This window comes from Pleuronectes platessa, chromosome 20, assembly GCF_947347685.1.
Source record: "Pleuronectes platessa chromosome 20, fPlePla1.1, whole genome shotgun sequence".
NCBI lineage: Eukaryota > Metazoa > Chordata > Actinopteri > Pleuronectiformes > Pleuronectidae > Pleuronectes > Pleuronectes platessa.
Genome location: NC_070645.1, coordinates 14,527,216 through 14,549,097, shown reverse-complemented (window position 1 = coordinate 14,549,097; position 21,882 = coordinate 14,527,216). Strand labels below are relative to the sequence as shown.

Genomic DNA, 21,882 nt, shown 5'->3' with positions numbered 1-21,882 from the left:
TTCTGTAGACTTTAAAATAAAGGATTAAACAAAAAGTACCCATGCATACTTGTGTTCAGTGTTTCCAGAGGTCTGCTCCTTCCTGGTGGCTCTGTATATTGCACCTGTCGCCCCAGCCCTCTCCTCTTTATCCTCCATGCCAATTTCGGCCACTTCATTCCTGATAATTATGACCTGGTTGGTGGTGGAGGTGCTGGTGGTGGTGTCGGAGCGTGGGGTGAGCGTGGAGGAAAGGAAGGGGGAGGTGGGAGGCAGAGAAGGAGGGTGAGTGAGGCTTTTACTCCTAGACTGCTAATCCCCCTATTAAAAGGGCTTTGTTCAATAATGCCGGACAATTTCCGGAAGTAGGATTACCGCCTCCATTATTTTTTTTTACAAAGAAATGATATTTCACACTCAAATGAGCCTCAGGATGCAGCGGTGGCGGCGGTGAGAGGCCGAGCAAGAGCTGAAATGGATTCATTTTCTTTTTGTTACACTTTGGCAGCTCAAGCCCTCCCCCTTCCTTCTGGCTTTCTTTAGTTTTATTTTTCTTTCATTAAAGAATCTCTTCTTAAAGTGAATATGTATTTCCTGCGCGAAAAACCGCCATCCCTTTCCTGTTTGGGGCTTTTGGAGTGGACTTGGCAGTGCAGCTCTCTCTCTCTCTCCCTCCTCCTCCTCCTCTGTCTTTACGCACACGCACCCACACGCACCTTTTCTTGATTCTTGACCCCACGGCTGATATCAGATCAGACGCTGTCACGTTGTCACTCCGCCGAAGGCAGGGGGAGGCCCCGATGAGTGAACCCACCGGGATCGGTTGTTAAAAAGATCCCCTTCTTACGCTGCTATAGCGGCAGCCTGCGGTATCCAGTGTCTGCGCGCCGGGGATTGAACTTTTACAATCAAGCAAACAGTCGTCACATTTTATCTGCTGCGGTAAAAGCTCGCCTGTTCCCCCAGCACTTTATGTACTAAAGTCGTTTGGATCCAACCAAACTCTTCTAATCCCGCTCGTGCCAGCTCGGTTTCTGTCTGAAGACTGCGTGTTTATATTTGGTCAAAGTCATAAATTACTGTGCGTAAAGGTCACTAAGCTTCTGCAGCTCCGGAGCATTTTTTTTCTTCTTCTTCCCTCAAAATGAATTCACGACCACTTTTCTTTTACGTCCAGGCTGCGGTGAAGATCAAATTCAGAAATAGTTTGGCTTAAAAAAATGCAGTGTGCGCCATTCCTAATTGACGCTCGCTGCGGACCTTTCTGTTTTAAGGCTCTCCCCCTCACTCTTTTCTTTTTCTTTCTTTCTTCTTCTACGGACGAAACAACGCTCTAAGTGTTGCTTATCCTTCACTCTCAGCGCTGAAAGGAAAATGTTTTTACGCGACTCAGTTAGTTCTTGTCCATTTTGACGGCTGGAACTAAAAGCTTTAGACGGCCCAATAGAGAGGAGCCCAACAAATCGGTGACAAAAGGCTTTCCGTGTCATCAACGTTGTTCAGACGACCCAGAAGAATCCCTCTGATATTAACTTCCACTTCAAAGACTCCCACTTTCAATTGAGATCCAACTATCTTGTTGTTTTCCTTCTTCCTTTCTCTCCTCCTTTCCCCCCTTTTACGCACAAGAGCTGGTGCCAAAAGAGGCATCATCATCTTCTTCTATTTGGCTGCTTTAGTGTTTATTCTTTGCTTTCAGCTGGGCCTCTTCCACAGAGCAAACTGTCATGCACTTAACCAAACTCTATAAACGCACGGGGAAGAGTTGTAGCCTTGTTGTTTCCACCCACTTTCTGCCTCAGTCTGCGCCGGTGTGGAGTCAAATCGACCTCTTAGCTGAAAGTTTTCCAAGTACAACAAAGCTCTTGAGCTTTTCTTTAAGAATGATTTATTTGTTTATTAAAAGTAGCACATTTAATTTAATTTTAAACGACTTAAAAAAAATTATCTGCACGTTCAAAGCTGAAATAATTAATGCACGCCTCTATTGCTGGAATTTGCACTAATCATGATATACAGCCTGGTTTCATAAGACACGTTTCATGTATTGAGGCTAAAATATGATTATTGTTAATTTTATCCATTGAGCAGCTCGGCCCTGTTGCAATGCGAGTCTATTATGGTGTGGGACAACTGCGTTTCAGGGGCTTCCCCTTTGATTGTCGTAAAGTAGGCCCGGAGCAAAAGAATATATTTTTCTTCTTTATACTGCCCTCGTCTCCAGTATAAAGGACATAGATTACCGTTTCCGACCCCATGGGAAGCAAATATTACATTCTTTAGAGCGCGCTTTTCAGTCCGCGGACTTGGCCCCATATCATTTGAGTTTGACTTGGCCATTGCTATAGAAATCTTAATTCACCATGAGGATTCACCGTCGTGAAAAAAAATGGCTCTTTGTGCGCGACGCTCTTTGAAGTCTGGATCAGAATATTGTTGCCTTTCATCAACCTCTGCCCACGTCTGCATCAAACCCCAGCTCAGCAGAGAAAGTAAGACTTTACACAAATGGAGCACAATTTAAAAACACACAACCCCTTATTTTTTATTCAACCACGAAACACTTTGGAAAGTAAAAAAGTTTAAATGTTATATTTAAAGACCTGTTACCGATTCTATTTCTTTGGATTTCAGAGGTTTTATCTGCACCTGGAAAACAGATTTTTTTTTTACTGGAATTTTCCTGCGCGTAAAAAGAAGCAACAGTTCCTTTTTTTCCTTCTTCTTCTTTTCATGGAAATAATATTTCTAAAGACATGCCCCTTTAAAGTGACATAAGAGACATATTGCACATCTTCCCAATTTTTTACGATACTTAAATTTTATGAACCCCAAATGGCTCAGCAGCGTTCTCACGTTTTTGTCATACAAGATTTATTCAAAATACTCACAAATTACAAGGCAATTCGGTGCGCATTTTGAGTGCCACTCGATTTGAGATATTCAAAAGAGGAACAAAAACAACAAAAAAAGTTGACGACAATGATACAAAAAATCACAAAATGCCCACTTTGATAAAACATTTAGAATTTCACGGTTGTATATCAAATACTGCAGGCGTATGAAACAGTTGAGCCTCTGCACACACGGGGGAGGGGGGGGGGGGGAATGCTGTAAACATAGAACGTTTGTACAAATAACTGCAGAGAGACACTGCTCTGAAACAGACCCTTACAAAAAACTATCAACATCAACACATCGAAACTTACAAAATTTACAAATGTACAGGGTTTTTTCTCCCGAATTGAAACATGCACTTTGGTTCGATAATACAAAAAAAATTCCCTCGATATCGGATTGAAAAATAAATAAAAGCATATTGAAGTCAGAAACTCGAATTTACAAAATAATTTTACACCAACATGCCTAGCCTATACAATAAAGTACCACAGAGTCTAACGGATTTACACCGCTCCCCCCTCCACAAGTGGACCAGTGGGCCGTCAGGGCGTAATAGCTGAGGTTTGAAAATATAATCTTTTACTGTGCCTGGAAATTAGCACGTCCTTAACGTTTACACATTTTCCTTCCAATGTGGTTAAAATGCGTCTCTTGGCTCTGGGTGTCTGTTTGGTGGTTCATCCAGAAATCAAAGGGAGGGGGGGGGGGGGGGCAGTAGGCCTTCAACAGGCGTACAGGCACCGAAGCCAAACCATTTACAATAGTGAAGCTTGTGAGAATGTGTTCTTGTCACCTCTGCAGCGGCGGTTTAGGAGTCCGAGGTGCGTTAAAACGCGTCCCTGGGTTCTGGGTTCCTGTAAGGTGGCTCGTCTGTGGGGTCGGGTGTGGAGGAGCCGCTGGGTGGTGTCTGGGCGCCGCTGGCACCTGAGCTGTGGCACACGTACCATTCGCTTAAATTCGCCGGTTGGGAAGCCCCCACCGGCTCCGACAGCACCGAGGAGCCTCCTGGCTCCCGGCCCAGGTCGGAGGAGGGGGAGACCAGGGACGGGGTGGACGACTCGTAGCCCGAGCTGGGAGGGGGGGACTTGCAGTGCACCTTCATGTGTTTCCTCAGGGAGCTGGGGTGCGTGTAGGACTTATCGCAGCCTCTCACTTTGCAGTTGTAGGGCTTATCGCTGGTGTGGACGTGGGAGTGCTTTTTCCGGTCGCTGCTGTTGGCGAAGCGTCGGTCGCAGCCGTCAAACTCACATTTGAAGGGCTTTTCACCTGTTAACAATGATGGTGACACAATGAGATGAAAATCAACGAATTAAAAAAAAATGTAAACACATTGCCATTCGTTCTCACTATAATGCATGATTTGAGGTATTCATTTTATTGTCCTCACCATTTCTAGCAGCCACAGTACTTTATATAAATATTTAATGTCTTAACACACTTACAATGTGTGTGACCTCAATTTATGTGGTTAGAATAAACTAAGCAACACGTATCCAAGTATCTGTCACTAAAAAAAGAAAAGGTACATATTAAAAATACTGAAAAAATATATTTTACGCATGTGCAATTACAGCCACAGTGAGGAGCCCTTTTTTCTCGATTTCTCACGTTTAATCTTGAAAACACACACGTTGCGTGTATTTACAGTAAACACACACTTGTGCACTTGCACTTTTTAAAAGTCTGCCTCCTCGGACAGACCTGACACGAGCCTCAGTCTGGTGTAAACATGGCTGAACCCCCACCGTCCTGGGTCTGTACCTGGCGTCTGCACGCATCAAGACATACGTCAAAACAGACGAGCCGTGAGCACTGCAGGCGGAGGAGGCCGGAACCCAACTGAAAATAATGATAAATGAAAGTATCGCCACAGACAGGCTTCGCCCCACTGTGTGCTAACGCAGCCTGTCTGCTGTTGGACCCATGCATGTGCACTGGCTCTAATTCTGTGTCTTAATAACAAGTATTTCTACCTGATTATGACAAGGCAGAAAAAAAAGACAATCTGAATAAATTACACGGGAAATCATCCACTGCTGATTTTTTTTTCTTTCTCTCCTGCGATTAAAGCTTTTGAGAATATGTAATTGCCTCTGTCTAATTACACTTGCTGGTTGAATATCAATTTGACCTTCAGCTGTTGGGCTGAGAGAGCCAATCAAGGATATTAGTGTAGTACAAGAAACCGTCGAGGAGCAGACCCCAGGGGTAGCCCCAGTCATAACCACACTTTCGGATAGGTTTTAAACATGATACCAAAGGACCAGGCCCCTTGGGAGTCAACACACAGAAATAATTTAGCAGATTTGTACTTAGGTAATGTGAGCAAATTGTATGAATAATACATAGGGTGCAGAAATGGAGGGGTGGGGGGGAGTGACATGCAGCCACATAGGGGAAAAGGAACAGGGGAACGCATCATTGTATTAATTTACAAGTCTGACTCGACATTTCGAGGCCTTTCTCTTTCCCTCCCCTAGCTCCACAGCGCGTCACTGCAGGGTCACAGAGCCAAGCGGCCATATTGCGCCGTTCTATGTTTTTTTTTTTTGTTTAATGCCAAATCAGCTGCATGGCTCCAGCTGCATTGTCCACACGTCAGTCAGGACAGAGGCGCAGGCAGCTCAGCCAACCTGCTGCTGAATTATCAGAACCGTGTGCACTTGTCAACTTGTTGCAGGGGCTCGAAAAAAAAAAAGGTGCTGCCATAATAATACTTTTGGAAACTGAAGAATCCAAATGTTTGATTACACATTTGGGAAAACAAAACAATCCAAATAATTGCAGCTTTGAAGCAATAAACCCCAACAAATACTGTCATTATTATAAATATTAGTATTGCTGCTGCTACAATGGAGGAACACAGAAGTTCTGACCACAAAGAGCAACTAGTGGCTGGAATGAGTGGACAAATAGAAACACCACCACCACATCATCATTAACAGTTAATGGATGTGAAGATGCACCACTCCAACTTTGCTGCCAGTCACGTCTGGCATGCACTGAGCTGCTTGGACACGAGGCTGACGTGGGCCTCAGTCTTTGTGCTGTGGTGTGGACAAGCGGTGGAACCGTCAAAACGCCTGAGTGAGCCGTACCGTAATCCCCCAAAAAGCTCCACCTCAGGGAAACTTGCGAGACCTGAGGCTGCTCACAACAAACAGGTGGCCGCGTTATAGCTGTTGCGCCCTCGTCTGCCAGCAGGCACGGATTGATTAATTGCTCATCAGAGGACATTATTAATGCGTAAACCCCCCCAAAAAACTCTAAAGGATATTATTTTTAAATAATCTGAAAAAATATGCTTACTATTTCTCACTTATCTGCACAGTCTGGCTGAATGGTTTGATTTCAACATGCAATTTACTTTTCTTTTTTTTTATCAAGGCACATTCACAACATTTCATTCTGCAAATTCAACTACTGACCTGTGTGCGTCCTTTTGTGGATCTTTAGATTCTCGGACCTCGCGAACACTTTCCCACAGCCAGGGAACGGGCATGGAAACGGTTTCTCCCCGGTGTGCACTCGGATGTGATTTACAAGTTTGTACTTGGCTTTAAATGGTTTGCCTTCCCTCGGACACTCTTCCCAAAAACATATGTGGTTCGCCTGCTCCGGTCCTCCGACGTGCTCCACCGTCACATGCGTTACGAGTTCGTGCATGGTGCTGTAAGTTTTCGAGCAAAGTTTCTTCGGCGCGTGCTCCGGCTCCAGCCACTTGCAGATCAGCTCTTGCTTTATCGGCTGCCTCATGTAGCGGAAAAAGGCTCCGGCTCCGTGGTGGTGGTGGTGGTGAGCGCTCAGATTCATGTTCAGATTCAGACCACCGTAGCCATGCAACGGCGAGGCGGAGAACGGATCAGCCCTGGAGCTTGCCACTTGACTCAAGTGATCAGACCTTACGTACATTTCTCCAGGTAGTCCTAACCTTATTTGTCCACTCAACGCTTGGCCACCCGGTGATCCGCTAGAAGACTGTTCGTGGTGGAGTCCGGAGAAGAGGGTATGGTTCCCAGCGTCAGGGTGATGGCCATAGTGTCCGGGATAGCTACCTGTTGTTGAGACAAACATTCCGTGGTGAGACGCGGAACCAGCAGTCTGGTCGGTCAGCACTGGCATGGCTTGAGCCGTCAGATCTCTCCGGATGAGGAAATCCCTACCTGCGGATAGAGCCTGGGCCGTGTGAGACATGGAATAAGGGACCGATGTCGCCTGAACCGGGCCAAAAGCTCCCGTTTGACTGGAGACCACTTCACTGTGGCCTGCCATATGATGATTGTGGTGGTGGTGATGGTGGTGGGGATAATGATGGGCTGGGCTGATTTTGAGGGCCGCGGAGTGCCCCATGTGTTCTGGCCCGAATGGACTCGGCCCCAGGCGGGGTTCCGCAGTAATCTCCCCAGGGTGCGAGTGAGCCATTGAGTGTGGATGGCTGCTGAACCCCGGGAAGCCTGTCACGCTCTGAGGGGTATGGTGGTGATGATGGTGATGGTGGTGAGCCCCTGCCAAGTCAACTAATCTCAGCGCCGTGTTCCGTTTGGAGAACGTAGGGTCCATCACGGGGCTTCCCAAAGCATCCACGCTCATTACTTCCTAATTTTAGAATAACTTGACAGCAGGCAAAATAATAATGATGATGACAAATATATTTTAATCGCAATGAAAAATAAAGAAAAAAAAAAACTTTATGAAGTTAATTCTATCTGCAGACTACATGGAATCCCATTCGGTTGAGAGGCAGCAGCAGGACGCTTTGATACTGAATAGAGATTCATGGTAGGCGCTGCAGCCCGTGGAGCTAAACAATCACCCTGCGCTCTAATTGGTCAGCGCTTGGTGATTGACGTCACCAGTGACAGTTTCCAACGTGAAGAAAAATGTCTTAGTGACAGCAAGCATCCAGCGCGCCTGCGCAGTGCCTCGGGCAACGCTTGAGAAAAATAGTTGTTATGCAAAGGTTATTGTACGATAAAACTCGTAAAAAGTTGATCCAGAAATATAGTCCTCTCTCCTTTGTTGCAGCGAACAAAGACTGCGCGGCTATGAAACAGCAATTTCCCCACTTTGATTATGCGATCACAAAACAGACCGTCTCGCAGGAGTATGCATATTGTCCCTATAAGAGTTGTAAGGATCATAAATAAAGCGGTGATATCTTAATTCTGCCCCGCAACGTATGCAGATCAACTTTACGCACAGATTACGCACAGCTTTACGCACGCTAAAGATCGGCGTGAGCGGAGAAAAGCTTGTCAACTTAAGCAAAGGAAAAGTCCACGTGGGACTTAACAATAGTCCGGAGTATATCGCATTAATATGCGCTTTGATAAATACCCACATTTACATATCCAGCCGTTTGTCCTTCAGCGCGTGCTACAGTATCGACTCCGTGCTCTGCTCGATAGCGTCCGTGTGTGTGGGAAGAGGGAGTCGGTCCGAGCTGCTTCCATTGTCGCGAGGAAAAAATGTAATGGACGGGACCTGTTGTTATGATCCGGGGTAATTTTGCTTTAGACCCAGGACGGCAGCACATGAGGGTCAAAGGAGGTGGTGCCGCTGCAGACTAAAGTCCAAAATAAAAGCGTGTGTACTGTAAGTATCGGTTACGACCATCTTATCCTTAAAAAAGTATAACACGTAACCTGAGCGATTGTGTTCGGCTTTTATGTGAATGCTTAGGAGGTGGATTTGAGTAGTTATCCATTATAACCACATGCCGTACATTTTTATAAATCATCCACTATACTCACTGATGTGTTTTTTTCTGTTGTCTTTGCCTTTTTAAAACAAATTAACAGATTAACTGGAATATTTGGAAATAATCTAATATGTTGTCAGTGAAATGTTGAGTAGTGTTTGGATGTTACAGTAAATGTAAATGTAGTCTGCAGAACCGTGGACACTGTCTCTTCTCCAACATGCATGGCTGAAATGTACTTGTATATCACATTTAAGTACTTTTAAATATGTTCTAGTGTAATCCTGTTGATAATCTGATGATAATTAGGTATGACTTTATTATTTGAATTTTTTTGATTTGGTCATATGTACTGAAACTAAACTGTGACCCAGAAAGTCACATATATTTTTTCCTGGATGTGTGGTTTGACCGCCTAATCCTTTAAAAAATATAAATATTTAGGGCTTGTAGTTTCCATAGAGAAGTTCCTTTTCAGAGCTGATCACTTTATTAAGTGTCTAATTAGTGTTATCTGACTTCTGCAGTGATTATAAGTAATTAATGAAGGCTGCAAGACAACAGTCTAAATTTATTGTGACAGTCGCTCGTCAGTGTTTGACCCCATTCACACGTTTTAAAATTCATTGATAGAAAATCAACAACATGTCAACTTGTGGTTCTGTTTTATTAAATGTGCCATTTTCAGATAAAATAAAAACAATTAAAGACACTTTGTGACTTTTGCTAAATATTAGTTTTTATCACCGAGTAGTTACACGTGCATCCCTCTCGAGCTCTTTCTCTAAATTAATTCGTCAAATTCTCTGCTGACAGCGTCATATCGAGCACGTAGGAAATTGAGTCAATATTTTGAAACATGACGGGTCCAAACGATGTTTATTAAATAGCCTTTACGCTTGGGCTCCACGAGGCTCACAGCTGTAGCCTTCAGAGGCACCACAGCACCGGCGTAACGCAAAACTTTGAAGAGCTATTTCTGGTCCAAGTTGTGCGCACTCACTCTTGGAGACTTGTAAGCAGTAAGATATGAAACACAAAAAAAAGCTGAATGTTGCAGGAAGGTCTCATAAAACGCTGCTTTTGCTGCCTTGGCTCGTTTTCCTTTCACTGTAAATCCCAAATAGCTCCTGGTAGCCATTTTAAATTTTACAGTACGACTCCAACACATTAGAGTCATGGCACTAAACTGTTATTGGCCCTTTAATTAGAACGCATCTTTTACACATCAGAATTAAATATGTTACAGTCATTTGGAGGCACACGAGAAACTTAAAGTGCGTTTGGAAAGTTATGTCTTGTTCCAGAAAATATTTTCTTGGCACAGATTCTAATTTCACCTTGATGGTTTCAAGTCTGACTTTATGATTCCCCCCACCCCCCCACCCAAGTCCTGACTCTCCCTTCTTGGAATGATATGCTTACCGTTTTCCACCTGTTGAAAGATCCCTCCAGATTTTGTAAAGCAGAGTGGTGGGCGACCTAAAACTTCGGATCAACTTGTGGGTCTACTTGTTAAGTTGAGAACAACAAAACTTCCTCCCTCTCCCTGGACTCCCCAGACTGACTTGGGGAATGCCTCGCAGAAACTAGCCTAGTAGCCAAGACGATATTTTAATGGTTCGCATGGCACGTCTGTGCATGTGGCTTTGAACTCCAGCAGCCGGAGGTTCCTGCAGAGAGCGCCGCAAATCCCACTTGATAACTTCGACAACCCACAACGTTTTACACACAGGCGATACATCACTGGCCTGCAAAAATGAGTAAGTTGCACAAGCGCCCAGGCCAAACCGTGATGGATACATTAGAATAGTGGAGGATCCAACTCAAATACTGGCCTATATGTATCCAAGGTAGCCTTTATGATGGGGTGCTGGTGAGCAACATTATGTGGAAAATCTAAAGCGCAGATGTTGCACCGCAGTGAGCTCCAGTGGATGCAGGAACAGGGCTGTGTTGGAGGGAGGCAGGACCGCAAAACACGCAAAAATGCGCACAAGAGTCAGACGACAGCAAAACCATGTGGATTCCTATGGAAGTGAAAGGGGGGGGGGGGGGGGGGGGGGGGGGGGGGGCTGGTAATAGCAGGCGTTTAAAGAGAGAGGGATGAGAGTGGACTCGGTAATGTCAAACATCAGGGCTTCACATGGGCATGAAAATATGTCAAAATCTACCTGAATACCTGCTAAGTGATATATTATGATACATACATAGATATATGAAATTATGAGATATTAGAAACATACATATATGTGATAGATAGATAGATAGATAGATAGATAGATAGATAGATAAGATAGATAGATAGATAGATAGATAGATAGATACATAGATCGATGTGGTTTTATAAACTCGCTGCGGTACACGGCTGCAGAACGTGCTCCGACTTTCTACGAGCCCAACTGTGGTGCTGTGTTCCTCGACTTTTGTTTTTGCGGTTATTCAGCCTTTTAACCAAATTCCCAGTCAGCAATCTCACAATATCTGGATTGATGATGCGCAGAGGCCAATAGAAGCGTGGGCCCTGCACCGTGGATTGTTATTTGGTGAGTGCATGTTATCGGGGGGAAAGGCGCTCCGCCAATGGGAGCGCATCTCCGCGGCCACGTGACCACCCCCCTCTTCTCCCATTCATCAGGGCTGGACCGTGTTGTCTTTTCAATTCATTTATCTGCAGAATGATTGCGACTATCAGTCTAGAGCTCACCGCGCTGACTGAGGAGGTGAATGTCGCGCACACAGGAAGATAAACCGCAAAAGACAATATTGCATGCATACATGATTTTGCGTGTGCATCGGATGAGCGGTATAGGGGGATTCCTCGCGTCGTAGAAAGTAAACAGGAAAGCGGTGGATTCGAGAGTTTGCTCAGTCGAGTGGGTCCAAGAGATAGAGAGAGGGGGAGGAAGAATATCTGCGCGTGATTTTTTTACTTCTGCTCTCAGTCGTCGCGGCGAGTCTAGACTGAAGATGCTCTTGGACGCAGGACCGCAGTATCCCACCATAGGAGTCACTACTTTCGGCTCCTCACGGCATCACTCAACAGGCGAAGTCACAGAGAGAGAAGTGGCGTTGGGGATAAATCCGTTCGCAGATGGGATGGGCGCCTTCAAAATAAACCACAGCTCCCACGATCTCGGCTCCGGACAGACGGCGTTTTCCTCCCAGGCGCCCGGCTACGCTGCAGCCGCCCTGGGACACCACCACCACCCGACCCACGTTGGCTCTTACTCCACGGCGGCGTACAACTCCACCAGGGACTTTCTGTTCAGAAATCGGGGTTTCGGGGACGCCGCCGGGGCGCAGCACAGTTTGTTCGCCTCTGGAAGTTTCGCAGGGCCACATGGACACTCAGATGCGGCGGGAGCACCTGCTCTTCCCGGGGCTCCACGAGCAGGCGGCGAGCCATGCGTCCTCCAACGTGGTCAACAGCCAGATGCGGCTGGGCTTCTCGGGGGACATGTACGGACGCGCCGACCAGTACGGCCACGTTACGAGCCCGCGGTCCGACCACTACGCCTCCACCCAGCTGCACGGCTACGGCCCCATGAACATGAATATGGCCGCGCACCACGGAGCCGGGGCCTTCTTTCGATACATGAGGCAGCCGATCAAGCAAGAGCTCATCTGCAAGTGGATCGAGCCGGAGCAGCTGGCGAACCCCAAGAAGTCGTGCAACAAAACTTTCAGCACGATGCACGAGCTGGTGACCCATCTGACCGTGGAGCATGTGGGGGGACCCGAGCAGACCAACCACATCTGCTTCTGGGAGGACTGCCCCAGAGAGGGGAAGCCGTTCAAAGCCAAATACAAACTTGTGAATCATATCAGGGTACACACGGGAGAAAAGCCTTTCCCCTGTCCGTTCCCCGGCTGTGGCAAAGTGTTCGCCCGATCGGAAAATCTAAAAATTCACAAAAGGACTCACACCGGTAAGAGCCGTGCAGATCCGGTCGTTTTTGTTTTACTGCTCAAATTCATGCTGACAATATCCCGGACTAAAGTATGCATGCGATCCGGGTTATTATTTAGAGGGGCAGCTGGAGTCTCTTCGCTGGCATGTGATTCAGGTGCAGGTGTCGACAGAAAAATATTTCATAGGCTTTATTTTTATAGTCTTCTTATTCTGTGCGTAAAAATCTAATTTGTGCTAAATATTGTGGTTGATTAACCTGAATTTACTCGTAAGCATAAGTGGATAAAGTCAAATTAATTACAGAAGAAGATATTTATTTAAATGGAGCAAAATGTCAAATTAAAAAGCTGTCTTTATATTTCACCTTACAAATGTTAATTTCCTATTTTAAAACGTTAAAATGTGTAACCAAAATAAGGTGTATTATTGAGTTGTTTTTTTTAACGCGTCTAACGGTGCAATGTTGTGTTTTCTTCAGGGGAGAAGCCGTTTAAGTGCGAGTTTGAGGGCTGCGACAGGAGATTTGCAAACAGCAGTGACCGCAAGAAACACATGCACGTCCACACGTCGGACAAACCGTATCTGTGCAAATGTGCGACAAGTCCTACACACACCCCAGCTCCCTCCGAAAACACATGAAGGTAAACAAAATAATCCCTCCATTCCTTTTTTTTATTTATTCCCACTCTTCTCCTGTTTGAGTAATATTATGAAATGTATTATTTAATATGTGAAATGTGCAGATATGTGTAATTATTTATATTGTGGTGGAGCAGTAGACGAAGAGGTTGAATGTGGTTTTTTTTTGTTTCCTTTTAAAGAAATAGAGAAGGATAAGTTAATTTGCTTTGACACTTTCTTTCTGTCTTGTCCTCCAACCGACAAATCAGATTAAGATCTTAATGAGAATAATGTTTTGGTTGAGCTTTGTCGCCGTCAGATTAGGACTTTTAATTTGTTTTGATGAATTTCAAATGTCTCGTGTTTGCTACGGACGGCCTGGTTTACCCTTTTTCTTCTTTCCTTCCTCTTTTTTCCTAAACAACGTGTTTCCTCATTACTGAAGGTCCATGAATCCACCAATCCGGCCTCGCAGCCGTCTCCAGCGGCCAGCTCGGGCTACGAGTCGTCCACACCTCCCACCATCGTCTCCCCGTCCACAGAGAACCAGAGCAGCAGCAGCTCCATATCACCAGCAGCCTCGCAGTGCACCACACAGGCAGCCACAGCGCGCTGTCGTCAAATTTCAATGAATGGTACGTGTAAATATTTTTGAGAAAAACAGAAAAGAAAGGAAAAAGAGGGAGAGAGAGAGAGACTGCAGAATAAAAAAAAAGAGAAAGCAATGAGAAAGACTGCTTGGAATCAAAGTCAGCCAGTGAAACGTGGACTGAGAAGAGGCCCAGACGATCAATTTAAAGACAGTGACAGAATGCATGGACTAAAGAGGAGGCATGGACAGCCACCAAGTTTGACTTCTTTCCTCCCCCCCCCCCCCCCCCCCCCACACACACACACAAAACCCACTGTATTTCTTTTGAGTCTTTTTATTTTTTACGAGAGACTGCTCACACAAGCATGCGATCTGCCAGGCCTGAATTCTTCTTTTTTGTACATAAAAGGATTTCACCAAGTTTTTTGGGGAAATGAAAATGTTAATATTTTATTTTGTAAATAGTTCTATCACAGTTTAAGGGAAAATTTGTGAAGAAGAAAGAGAGAGAGAAAAAAAAATGTGGTCCCTTGATATATTGGAGAAATGAGATGGGCTCTAAGAAATATTTGCGATGAATAGACTTCATTGAAGAGAATGTTATAGTCGTGTACCAAATGTGGAATATCCAGTATTACTACAGTCTACACGTCGACCTTAACCGACTCTTAGTATTAATGTGCTTTTGTAGCCTATCCAGTGCAACATTTTCGTCCAAGGTCCAGTTTGAGTAGCACAGTATCATTGTTGTTATTTAATGTCATGTCGATAAATCGTGTAGTGAAAGCCTGAAAAACTCCGTGTCAATCTGTTTATGTACGTGATAAATATACAAAAAAAAAAAAATCTCTGTCAATTTATTTGTCTGAAAGGAAGTATTATTACATGTAAGTAGCTCAATTTTCCATATTTATCCGCATGTAAAGGACCGTTAACATGTTAGAAAAAATGGTCGGTATTTATGGAGAAATGCGCTCGTATGTAAAATTTAGTTAACAAAAAAAATGTTTGGATACATTTCGTACTATATTAAAGAATTAAAAAAAATACCAGAATGCACTGCGTTGGGAGGTATTGGTTTCATTATAGCGTTGGAGCTTGTGTCAACATGAGTGTGGACACATACTGGTTTCTTCTTTATGCATAGGATGAAATAGGATGACGTGCTGCAGAGTAACACTCCTCAGCATTTTTGCGCAGTTTAGATGGAATAAGCGGTGCACGTTGGATTGCACAAATCATTTTGGGATGTTTGCAGAGTGTGTGCATGCTTTTGCAATTGTGTGTGTGTGTGTGTGTGTCTGAGAGTGTGTGTGTGAGGCTGCAGCTCGTTTAAAGCAACCACATAGAAGGTTGCATGTTCCAAACGCACGGTCACAACTTTCCTGACAGTCGTAACGAGTAAATCCCCCCCACCCCCTTTCCCTGCTCCATGCTGCATCTTCTGTTTATTCAAAATTAACATCCAACACTTTGCCCTCCAGTGATGTGCAAATTAAATCGATTAATCACGGGCGTTTGTTTCCTCGGTGTAAAACCAGAGTTTAGATTACTTAATTGTTCGGGAATCTAATTTTCAAATCTAATTTATTTTAACTCCGTTGTTTTTTTTTCGAATTTTATTTTTTTTGTGGGGGGCGGTGGGATCTCTGTAGATCTGTGCGGAGCTGAGCAGTCGGTGTGGCCCCCCTCATTGTTCCTGGGCTGCAGCTTGCTTGACCGCCCCATTAGGCAGAGATCACATCAGCAGCCGCCAGTGATCATGGTTAACACTGCCAGTGTGCACGGAGCCACGATCTGTCAGTCTGCAGCTTTGTCACCACACACACACACACACACACAGAGAGAGACACACATGCATACATACAAACATATACACACAAGCAACTTTAATCTTAAAAACAAAACACACGCAGAAGCAGATGAGAGGAGTGTGTGTGTATGTGTGTGTGTGTGGGTGGCTGCGCGTGCAAGTGTGCGCTTTTATCAGCCCAAAATAAAAACATCCACGACTCCCATCATCCTAGATGATTTGCCGGAATGTATTGAAATGTATTCATATTTTCTTTTCACGGACTATTAAATTTGGAGATAAATGGAGGATGGTGATAAAATGACTTTTTCGACTCTATTTAACACTATCTATCTAGGTTCCAGTCTCACTGATGCACTGCTAGCGATGGGAAAAAAAGGGGGTAAAAAAAAAAAAGAGAGAGAGAGAAGAGACGCACTCCACACCGTCCTGAACTCGTTTGAAGAAAGTCACTTTGCAGCTTTAAAGAAAAATGTTCACATGTAACTGGAAATATAAATAGTTTAAAGTGGCTGCGTAAAAAAACCAGCTCATGTGGTTTCTATGCTGGCGGGATATTGCACACATGCACCATATTTAAATACAAAGCTGATGCCAGATTGACAGATGCAGAGAGGGAGGGAGGTGGAGAGAGTGAGCCTAAAACTGGTGTATTCGTCAGCTGACCTTGGAGACCTATTCCTAAACGTAAAATCCACGTATGACGCTCGGGAAATACTGTTTTTGGAATATATTCGCGTTTTGTTTGGGATGAATGGAGATTTGCCTCATTATCCCCGCAGATTTGACTTCACAATTTATCCTCCTATGTATTTCCCTGCACGTGCTGATTAGAGCAAGACCAACATTTGAGCCAGGAGGAGAGAAAACAGCCAAACTCTGCGCCCTTTTACGCGCCAGGCACAACTGAATGCAGAGCACGAGCCTCAACTATGCTGTTTAATTTCCACCCCGGGCTTCTGTCGTGTTAGTTTACACTGAACCTACACAAGGCGTCGAAAATAAAATGCTCGTAAACCCGAGAGTCGACGACAGGCTGCGGCGCGTCTCCACACACACACCCTGGCGGCCCGCGCGGCGCACGGTGACTCCGGATCAAATGGGAGCGCAGGAAAAACATCCACTTTAAATATATTTACGCTCGAGTCTGGAAATGACAAACACTCAGATATCGGGAAAGCGCAGGCGCCGGCGTCATGAATATTTATCACCCCGCACTTGTGGCCAGTAAACCGAGCCTGACGTTTGCGTTACCAAGGTAGAGAGTGCAGCTCATCTGCGCGTCGAATATCAGGCGCTCCAGACCCCCTCTCCTCGGGTTGTTTTCACCATTTTAAAACCCAGGAATGTCTCTTTTCTCCTCCTGCAAACAACATGGGTGTTCAGCACATGGCTACAGAGGCTGTAATGGAAAAAAGTAAAAGCACAGTGGGTTTTTTTCATGCTACAGTGGCTGCACTTTGTAAGATCTGGTGGCTCTTAATGACTTCTTGGACCTCGCTGGCATTCTTTCTGGTCTGAGCTCGCTCTTTACAGACCAATTGAATGTGGATGTCTTGTTTTCAAGCATTGCAAACATAGAAATACATTGTTTGGTCTCTGAAAGCACCGTTTCCCTCCAAGAACGTGCAGCTACTGACACATGGAGTGTAGTCCAAGATTAGAGGGAAACTATAACCGTGCCCCTTGGTGGAAGGTGGCCATGCCTGTGCCAGCATGTTTCAGCTTCACGCCCAGCTGCCGTCACTCAATGAGAACTAAATCGATATGTTAAACATTTGCAGTTGTAGTTTAACTATAATTCATCAAAACTAACAGGGGAGTGCATGCTTTATCTATTTGTAACTGCTCCAGAGTTAAAGAACTTAGCAGAGGCCATACACCCCAAGTTGCAAGTCATGAAATACCCTGCAAGGAAAAAGGGGGGCCTGCTGCAGTCTGCATCTGCTGAGCTGGAGAGTCCTAATACAGAGAGGTCAAATTCAAGTCAAGGCCACTTTAGTTTATTGGCATGCAGACATTTGCAAAAACGCCTCCAAGAAACCCTGTCCTATTTGCAGCCATAAAACCACTTCACATCGCCAGAGTCTGGCTAATGGAGCAATCCATCCAGCAGTGAACGTCTGAGTTTGCACGATAATCCAGTCACTGGCTTTTCTCTTCTTATACAGAAAATGATTTATAATATTCACGCATGTTAGGGAGTGCAGTTGGTGACCTTTTTTTTTATTGTTTAATTTTTGTTTACAAAATCTAAAAAATGAAAATAATGTATTAATGTAATTATATTTTGAACAATGTTATTCTTACAGTTTTTAAAGTCTTACATTATGTTTGACTGCTTTAAACAAATTGTAAATACTTAAATTTGATTCACACAAATTCTAATTCCTATGACTAAATTAGGATCCATTATTTAACTCATATTTTATTTATCTTTACTATTTGCAAACAGCACATTCGAGCTGGTCCCATTGAGTTGGAGCGACCTGAGGTTTTAGCTGCTGATAACAGAGTTTATCCACCTTTAGAAACCAAATGTCAAATCTTGAATTCCAATGTTTTGGTCGCCTCACAACAATTCGGCCTGCGTCGTACACCTCACAGCTTTCCTTTTCTTTTTTTTTAACCACATCACTGATTGGGACATTAATCTCGGCGGTGCCATTCGCCACAGCCCCGGTGCCGCGCTCGGAGAGGCTTCGTTAGAGTGACACATAGGCTCCGGTGACCCCCGCCGCATCAGTTGTGGTGTGTGACACGCTATTAGGGTTTGGACCGTGGAGGAGAGGAGGAGATTTGTGGAGGCGCACGTCGCGTCGCCTTTGACGTGTTGCTAAATGAGGGCCACTCCAATTAGGTCCCTGCGTCAGGGTGAGACTGCTGCGCAACACGTCTGCGCAACAAAAAAAACGGTGTGTCACAGCCGCACTGGGAGGAGGGCAGGTGAACGCGAGGCACCGGTTCCAAACATGATCTATGTGGTCACTGTGGAGATGTGGGGGAGTTGGGTGCCTTGCTCAAGGGGAGGTTGCTTACTAAGTGAGGTTAAATCCAGGAAATGAAAGTGACAACCGACAAGCTTCCGGTTCTATTGAACCCTTTTGCAGACATAGCCCTGTGCGCCTGATCCATTAAAGGACCCATCCAGATTTGTGTTTGTTTGTTTAGGTAAACGTTATTATTTGTATGTTGTTATTATTACTATGTTTATTACAAGGATTTAAAATCTGAAAAACCTTCTCAAATTAAAAAAAAAACATGTGGATATTATTCTTCCCCCAATGTTGTGGCAAGCATCAGAAAAGAGCAGAAAACTGTTTAACTTAAAAACGTCCATTAGTTTGTGTTCATAGTGAGATCTGTGATTCAGATTTACGGAGCTGGCAGTGTCCTGTTGCTAATTCTGGCCTTTTGCCTTTTGTTTACAACTGGACCGTGTGCCTGAGCGGCTGATCTGTTATGAAAAAAAAGGCACAAGCTAAACTCGAGCCGCTTTAATAAACTCATCAGCCCACATCTTGATTTTATGAGGTAAAGAAAAAAAAGAAACAAAAGTGTTATACATATGGTGCGTTAATGTACTGCTCGATGGAGAGGGGTCTTCTCGCTCGTGGAGCAGCTTGTCGACATCTGCTTATCTGATGAGTCTGATAATGATGCCTTATTTCACAACCGGGATGACCAATGCCGAAGATAATCACTGACAGATTCCCACTGATCCATTCGTCATTGTGGCGTCTCCGTCAGCGTGCGTCACGAGGTGGCCTGGAGGGGAAACATGGCCGAGGTTGTGTTAACGCTGAGGATTTAATGTTTGTCAGTGATATTGAGAGGGATCTGGAATTATGTCGGGGTTGCATGATCCCAAGAATGAAACAATGAGGCTCCGACAACTTATTTACTATTGTTTATGTGTAGCATATGTGGTTTTAAATTCCCTACCGAGACAACTTGGTCATATATCTGGTGAGAATCGGATTAGAAGTTTGTCAGCTAAACAAATGTTTTCTAAAATAAACCACTAATCAACCTATGCTATCTGCTTTTTTACTATAATTTCTATACTATAAGTGTTACTGTATATCTGGACTTTATGTATTTTTGCAGCTTAGCTTATGGTTTTACGTTGTTTTCCCAGCCAAATAAAAAAAATGAAATTTCCAAACCAAGGTCAGTGGCTGAATATTTGACCGTGTGCTCATTATCACCATGCACATCCACTAACCCTCCTCTGCACAACCACGTCATCTCTGCCTGAAATTCACTGTTGCTGCTCTGCGGCGGTTTGCTGCCCAGAAGCTTCGAATATCTTTCAGAGGCAAGGGGCAATAAATACAGGTTGTTTGGTTCGCCTGGAGAGCAGATATTTTAAATAGAAATGGATTTCATTTTTTCCTATACCTCGCCGCTCCTGAGTAAATCATTCCTGTTGAAAAAATGTGTGCAGTGAAACAAAGTGGAATCATAATTCCCCTGCTCAGTTGGCATGTGCACGCAGAATCACAGCTATTTCCAGTGCTGTTAATGTCAACATGTATTTATCCAGCGTGTGGTGCTTTGTAATTTTGGCTCAGTGTCGTTCAGGTTTCTGATTATCAAACATCCGTCATTAGGTTCCATGTGAGCGTCTGTAGATTCATCACATTCCTCATTGAAGGTTTTCTGACATCAAGTCTATTCCGAATGGAATAAAACTGCGGTGGTGTCATCGAGCCAAAGCCCTAAACCCTGCAGTAAAATGTTACGACTCAAAGGAAGCATGTCGATTCGTCAGAAACATATATTCTCCTCCGACCTTAGCTAAAGCCTGCAAACCATTCTGACATCTTGCAACAAGTGCTCACTCAGAGACCAAACTCACATTTCAGTTCAACAACAAATCAAGGGGCGGCCCTTTTGGATTGCACCGACCAACGCAACGCTTCCATCAGACCCGACGTGTTCCCACCTGTCTGCGGTGCATCCGTTTTTAACATATTACTGGCAACGCAGGAAGAGAAGTGATTAAAAAGTGGAATTTGGCACACGCAACCTGGTATGTAAGGTATCATCACAACAGTACAGCTTGGCACGGGATGTTTTTTCACCAGCTGCATCAGCGGGACACAGGTGGGAATGTAACTTGCCTGGTGATGGGAGCCAAGAAAGAGCTCGAAGCCGAATGTGTGTGTGGTCGAAGGACTGGGCACTGCCAGCGCTGAACTTTCATAAGCAAAGAGGATCAGCTACACAGTGTCTAATGTTGCCAGAGGAGAAATCTTAGAGAACTGCATTATCTGTGAGGTGGAACAGAGAACCGACATCATGTGTGATCAGAGTTAAACGCCCTGTTTGGGTAAATAAAATCAGCTTAATAATGATCAGCTAAGTGAGATGCATGAAACCCTAACAGCTCCCCGATGCACCGCACACGGTCCAACCCGCGTGCAGCAGCTGTCTCTGGTAAGTATCTCACACTTTGAGTTTACGTCTATTTCCTGAGATCACAGCTAAACCGAGTGACACGGTGCGGTGTGGGTGAGAAGAGACGGAAATCTGTGATGTAACAGGGTCACATCACATCCGGCATCTGCAGTGACCTCCACGCCTCTTTGACGGGAACGTGAGGAAACCGTGTGAGAGCAACATTAAACACATACCAGGGTGGGTTTGAGATCATAGAGTTCAATACGAACATGCATGTGTATATAAACATGCAGGGTGATGTAAAAAATAAACACACTAACATGCTTATGTCCACGGAGGCTGAGTAAAGGTCGAATCTGTCAAATGTCAAAATGTGAAAACAAGCAACACACCGGTTTGGTCACATTTTCCTGCACGGCTAATGCACTGCTTAATGTAAACAGCCCGGCAGGCATGAAATCCATCTATTTTAGAATGAGTGAGTAACCCTTTGACAGTTACTACTGCGATCATTCAATTTGCTCGCTGATAATAATTCCTAAATAAAATGTCAAACGTTTTTCCGACAATGTGAGGCGCGTGTATCCCATTAATTCCCGATTGTGCGTTGCTCACTCACGGTTTGATTGATAGCGACCGGCCCGAATCTGCCCGGTCCAGGTGTTTGCCGTTTATTATTTTTCCACCGCCTTCAATTAATCACTAATTGTTGTTTCCACCTGCAACGGAAATTATACCAACAACAGCGGCCAAAAAACTCACACTGCCAATTTCTGCAGAAAACGTATGAAATATTTATTTATTTTAAGAACCTCATCGCAAATTTAACATTTCATTTTGTGTAGAGCTACTTTTTTTTATTTCTCTATTACAAATTCATATGTATTTCTCATTGTAGTCATGCAGCAGCAGTATTTGTTGTGTCAGTGCTGCATTCACAGCGTGACACA

The 21,882-nt window shown here is 44.5% G+C and overlaps 2 protein-coding genes across 3 annotated transcripts; one reads left to right on the top strand and one right to left on the bottom strand.

Moving 5' to 3' along the window:
* Positions 1–3,706: 3,706 nt before the first annotated feature.
* zic4 (zic family member 4) lies at positions 3,707–7,470 on the bottom strand. Of its 2 annotated transcripts, XM_053412701.1 has the most exons (3): positions 7,044–7,470; positions 6,309–6,935; positions 3,707–4,146 (listed from the first exon to the last, which is right to left on the bottom strand). In XM_053412701.1, the coding sequence occupies exons 1-3, from the start codon at positions 7,468–7,470 to the stop codon at positions 3,707–3,709; spliced, it is 1,494 nt and encodes a 497-aa protein (XP_053268676.1). The 2 variants fall into 2 exon arrangements, with proteins under 2 accessions (XP_053268676.1, XP_053268675.1); XM_053412700.1 differs by having other exon boundaries at positions 6,309–7,470.
* Positions 7,471–11,551: 4,081 nt separating this feature from the next.
* On the top strand, positions 11,552–13,763 carry zic1 (zic family member 1 (odd-paired homolog, Drosophila)). The gene is given in 6 exon segments (XM_053412704.1): positions 11,552–11,944; positions 11,946–12,513; positions 12,976–13,086; positions 13,089–13,138; positions 13,564–13,716; positions 13,719–13,763. Coding segments are annotated over 6 exon segments (1,320 nt in total).
* The last annotated feature ends 8,119 nt before the right edge of the window (positions 13,764–21,882 follow it).

Excerpts from the sequence above, each read along its gene's own strand:
- zic4 (XM_053412700.1), bottom strand. The coding sequence starts at position 7,470 with ATGAGCGTGGATGCTTTGGGAAGCCCCGTGATGGACCCTACGTTCTCC. Across the intron at positions 4,147-6,308 it reads CCACAAAAGGACGCACACAG|GTGAAAAGCCCTTCAAATGT; the intron begins GTCAGTAGTTGA and ends CATTGTTAACAG.